This window comes from Ursus maritimus, unplaced genomic scaffold (genome assembly GCF_017311325.1).
Source record: "Ursus maritimus isolate PB19 unplaced genomic scaffold, ASM1731132v1 scaffold_25, whole genome shotgun sequence".
In the NCBI taxonomy this organism is placed as follows: domain Eukaryota; kingdom Metazoa; phylum Chordata; class Mammalia; order Carnivora; family Ursidae; genus Ursus; species Ursus maritimus.
In genome coordinates this window covers 1,875,883-1,881,152 of record NW_024425008.1, presented here as the reverse complement: position 1 = coordinate 1,881,152, position 5,270 = coordinate 1,875,883, and the positions used below count along the sequence as shown (strand labels likewise).

The 5,270-nt window shown below is 57.4% G+C and overlaps 1 protein-coding gene across 1 annotated transcript; it reads right to left on the bottom strand.

The window, feature by feature from the left end:
* Nucleotides 1–3,637: 3,637 nt before the first annotated feature.
* On the bottom strand, nt 3,638–4,891 carry LOC121105176 (ras-related protein Rap-2a-like). Its single transcript, XM_040641259.1, has one exon. It carries the CDS (start codon nt 4,846–4,848, stop codon nt 4,246–4,248), a length of 603 nt encoding a protein of 200 aa, XP_040497193.1. The 5' UTR covers nt 4,849–4,891; the 3' UTR covers nt 3,638–4,245.
* Nucleotides 4,892–5,270: the final 379 nt, after the last annotated feature.

Below are 5,270 nucleotides of genomic sequence, written 5' to 3'. Positions count from 1 at the left end.
AGGTCTTAAGTTCTGGAAAGAATCTTCCTTTGCTTTGGGCTCTGTCCTCTGACCTCTAGTCTGCCCTCTGAGCCATCCCCCCCCCTTTTTTTTTAAGATTTATTTATTTTAGAGAGAGAACAAGTGGGAAGGGCAGAGTGAGAGGGGGAGAGAACCTCAAGCAGACTTCGAGCTGAGGACGGAGCCCCATGCTGGGCTCGATCCCAGGACCCTGAGATCATGACCTGAGCCGAAACCAAGAGTTGGATGCTTAACTGACTGCGCCACCCAGGCACCACCCGCCCCCCTCCCCATTTTTAAATGAAAGCACATGTTTGCAAGCAAGCAGTTTTCTCAGCCTGCTTCCTTCCAGTAAAATTGTGCAGGGTGGGGGGTGGGGGAATCCAAAGTCTCTCTTCATTTTGAATGGCTCTGTCCTTGTCTTCGTCCAAGTGGGTAGTGTTTGGGTTCACCCCATTAGCGAAAAGGCACACCTGTGAAGGTCTTTGAGATGAGCTCTGCTCTAGCGTGGGCTCCTGAGATGGCTGAGGGGCGATGTGGGGGCTTCCGAGAGGCCCTGTCTCTGGGGGAGAGGATTTGTGGGGTACACCTTAATCTTTGTCACAGGCCCTGAATGGCCCTCTGAGGGATCACCTTTGCTCTTTCTGGGGCCTTGACTGCCACACCCTTGGCTTCACTTGCAGACCGATTCTCCTGGATCTGACATTCCCTGGGAAGTCATTTCTTAATTTTAGCATCTTTTACCATTTGGAGAAACTGCAAATTTTCAAAACTACCAGGCACCGGTTCTTTTTTGTTTCCCAGCTCTCTCAACCTGCCTCCCTCCTCCTCCTGTGCTACAGGCCACGGGAAGAGGCCAGCACTCCGCCTGCAAACCTCCTGGTGGGCTCATGGGCATCAGTAGGCAGCTGCAGGCGACACGGTGGCCATGCTTCTGCCGTTCCGTCCCCAGGACCCGTGGTCCTCACTTCTTGGGCACCCTCCCTGGCAGTGTCCTCAAAGCCCCGCCGTCTACTCATGGCCTGTCCAGGGTGCGTTAGTGTTTGCCTAACACTCCCCCGAACCCCACCTGGCTCTGTCCACAGTCTGGTTCCAAAGCCACTCTGGCCTGTTTGGACATTTGCATGTCGGTACGCTTCCCCAGGCACCAGGAAGCTGTTAGGAGTGGTCTGTCGCTGCGTGACAACTCACCTTAAAACTTACTGTGTAAAACAATAAACGTTTCCCGCCTCATAGTGTCTGTGGGTCAGGCAGCTCTGGGCGGCTCCGCTGGGGCCTCTGCTCAGGCGCCCTCACGGGAGCGGTGACGGGTGGGCAGGGGCTGCCCTCATCTCAAGGCTCATCTGGGAAAGGATCCCCCTCCCAAGCTCCCAAGGAGTTGTCGGCAGGCCTCAGGTTCCCGCTGGCTGCTGGCTGGGACATCAGTTCCTTGCCACACGGGCCTCTCCACCAGGCTAGTCACAGCATGGCGGCTGGCCTTTCACAGAACAAGGACCCTGAGAGAGCCTGATCAAGACAGGGGGCGGTGGTTTTGTGATTTAATCTCAGAAGGGGCATCCCGTCACTGTTGTCCTGTTATATTCCCTAGAAGAGAGTCACCAGGTCCTGCCCACCCTCCAGGGGAGGGAGCCACCCAGGGCAGGAGGACCAGGAGGTGGGGTCACTGGACACACCTCAGAGGCTGTCCACCACGGAGATAGAGCAACACCTCCAAGAACTGGGACGAAAAGGGCAGATCACACAACTTTAACAGTTGACGAAGAGCCGGCATCTCACTGGAGAGGAAATCAAATGCCGTAAAACCCTCCAAAAGGGCCGTGAACGTCACTGGCAGTCTGACTTAGACAAATGGCAACCACGGCACGTCGGCAAGAAAGCGTCTGCACAGACCGAGCTGCCGACCATTTGGAGCTTCGGGAGCGCGTGGGTACGGGACTGTTACAACCAGCCTGGAAACCAGTTTCCCATTCCCTGGTGATGCTGAGCGCGCACGGAGCCCGAGGCCCAGGGCCGGACCTCGAACGGCTTGAGTCGGTACCACCACCTGCAAGCTAGGACGCTGACTGCCCGGTTCCTGGGGCCCCCTCCCCCGGGCACGGGGCTTCCAGGTTCCACAGCACCCGGGCCTGCCGAGAGGCACACGTGCTGCTCGTAAACCCACTTGAGTCCCCCGGGCCGCTCTTGGCTCCAGAGGGACTAGGGGCAGTCCGTGTGTGGCACACCTAAGTTAGAAGTAAGAAATGCACGAAGAGAAAGAAAATCTAGCGTGTAGGTCTGGAATTTTACGTGTGTGTGTGCACGCGTGCACAGGCGTGCGCATACACACCCAGAAACTGCTTCAAACCTATTCCTGAGGTCACAGGAGCTGATCACGTGGGCCTGATCATTCGTCATGTTGAACACCCTGGGCTCTGAGCCGAAACGTAGATCTGAGTGGAAGGATCTGAGGCGGCCCCAGGAATCTAAAGGAAGAAATGTCCACTTGGACATTTTTTCCTGGATTGAACCTATTATCCAGAGGCACAGGAATCCAGGGACACAAGACCCCGAGGAGGCCACAGCACAAGCAGGTAGAGAGTCAGAAAGGCAGGGCAGGCAGGGCCGGGGGGTCACACAGCTTGCGGTCCGTGGGGCCCAGCTTCACGACGCAGAACAGGACGCTGTTCGCTCCCTGCGTGCTTCCTCCACACAGCTCAACGTCCAGTCCGGGAACAGTCTGGGGTTTTTGCCTCTGTTCCAGCAGAGGAAGGGACAGCTTTGGACAAAGACAGCTGAGGCCAGGAAGGTCCTCCCCCCACCACACACACACACCTCCACAGGGCCCCCTCCCCTCCTCCCTGTGTTTGAAATGACCCCTTAGAGATGATTCTGGAAGGGGGTGTGAGGAAACACTGCCAGGAGGAGTGACCCCAGAACACAGAGGGTCAGAGGAGGGACTGAGTTAGCTGGACTTCAAGGCTTCAAATTAAGTGCCCAACACCCCCTCCCCCAAAGTCCCAGAGAGAGGAAGAGAGAAAAGACAGATGACACCCCACCTAGCCCTCTCCCCTGGCGGACTGGCTGTCAGGCACTGGCAGGTTCTAAAATATATACTTAGAACATTAAAATAAAATCCATCTTTCTGCTCACATATCATATATAATGTAAATAAAATTCCCAGAGCCGTGCGTAACCCATCACTTTATACATAACTTTCCTGTAAAAAAAATGCAATATTTCAGGTCACAGGCACAGTTTTGAGAGTCCTTGCTTATTTCTTTTAGAAGATGTTTACGTGGTAATCTAGGTTCCTAAATTTGGAAGATTTGTTGTAGCGGGTGAGCCAGAATCATTAAGTCGTGAAAACAGGCACACGCACTCACATCAAAGACAAATTCTTAAAATTATAAAACAATGGCGTTTTTAAACCAGTGCAGGAAAAGTTTGTTTCGTTATGTGAAAACTATAAAAAAGATGCTTACACAGTCTGCTTCTGCTTCAGTCCCCGGGTCACTGGGAACCATGCAGGTACCGGACAAAACACCCTACTCAGCCTACGACAAATACACACCCCATGCGGCCATTTTCCCTCTGGTTACTGTGGTGCTTCCTGGAGTGTAACTGGGGAGCAGACGGTGCATGCTCTAAGGATTAGAAAGACTTGTCAAATCACTTTATTTTCACTCAATTTACAGATGCAAAATCAACTGGATGTCAGTTACAGACGGGAGGGCAGGGCTGAGCGACGTCTGGGTGAGCAGACATTATTTCTCCCCTCCCAGGGTATACAATATCCCTTTCAAACCAATGCTGCGTGTGTCATAACTATATTTAGAAATACAGAGAGGAAAATATGACCGTTCACTTCGAGGCTGCAAAGCAGAGAGAAAACCTGCTGGAATCCGAAGCTTCAAGTCTTTAGTTCACGTTCCTCAATCCATTTCAAAGGTCGGATGACATCTGAGGGCATTCGTTATGGAACAAGGCGGGGTGGGGTGGGGGAATCCTCTAACAAATCCCATTTGAAGAAAAGGGTGGTGCTGTCTCCACTCAGGAAAAAGATACCGATTTGGGGCTGCCCAACGTGGCAAAGGGTTCAGCAAACATTTGAGAAGCTCTGCAAACAGCTGGAAGCGCCAGTCTGAGTGACCACGCGGAAGTGACCACTTGTCTTCGGCTGGTAACTTTCTTGAAGAAGCAGGGAAGGAAGGCTGAGCTTCAGAAATCGGAAAAGCGCTGAACGTAGCCAAAAGTAACCGCGGCCGATTAGCCAATGAATCTTTCCGACGGCCACGTATCCTGGGCATTCGTCGGGGGGGCCGGGGCCTCTTCCTCGGGCGGGGCCAGGGCCTCCATCTCGCGTACCACCTGCGTGAACACCTGGTCCACCATCAGTTTGCTCTTGGCCGTGACCTCCAGGAACGGGCAGCGCCACTCGCGGGCCAGCGCGCGGCCCCGCGCCGTCAGCACCTGGCGCTCGGCGTCCAGGTCGGCCTTGGTACCCACCAGCACGAGCGGCACGGCCTTGGGCCCCCGCAGCCGGCCCATGCGCTCCCGCAGCGGCCGCACCGCCTCGAACGAGGCCTCGCTGCACACGCTGTACAGCACCACGAAGCCGTCGCTGTTCTTGATGTACAGGTCCTTGAGGGTGACCAGGTGCTCGGCGCCCACCGTGTCCACGATCTCCAGCAGCGCGGGCGCCGCGTTCACCTCGATCACCTTGCTGAAGAGCTCCTCCACCGACGGCTCGCACTGCTCCGGGAAGCTGCCGCAGGCGAACTGCGTGGCCAGCGCCGTCTTGCCCACGGCCACGCTCCCGAGCAGCACCACCCGGTAGCCCTTGGCGGGTCGCGGCCCCGGGCCCGCCATGGCCGAGACGCGGCTGGCGGGGCGCTCGGCCGGAGGACTGCGAGGAATGGCGCGCGGAGGCGGGGGCCCGGGGGAGGGGAGGGGGGAAGGGGCGGGAGGAAGGGAGGGGCGGGAGGGGCGGGCAAGGGGGACGAGGGGCGGGGCGGGACGGGGGCGGCGACGCGGCGGCGGGGAGGGGGCCCGGAGGGCGGGTACGCGCGGCACGGCGCTGGGCCTAGGTGGGCGTCCCGACTGGCGCGGGAACCAGCGCGGCCGGGCTGGGAGAGAGCGCCCCGCAGCCGAGACGGGTGTCCCGGGAGTGTGGGCCCCGCGGGCCTCTCCGCCCCGCTCTGCACCCGGGTGTCTGCCCCCGCCTAAGGCCCGGGGCGTGCTGGCGCCGCCCTCCCCACCAGTTCCATGTCCCAGGCCTCTCCTTTCCCCAG

Excerpts from the sequence above, each read along its gene's own strand:
- LOC121105176 (XM_040641259.1), bottom strand. The coding sequence starts at position 4,848 with ATGGCGGGCCCGGGGCCGCGACCCGCCAAGGGCTACCGGGTGGTGCTG.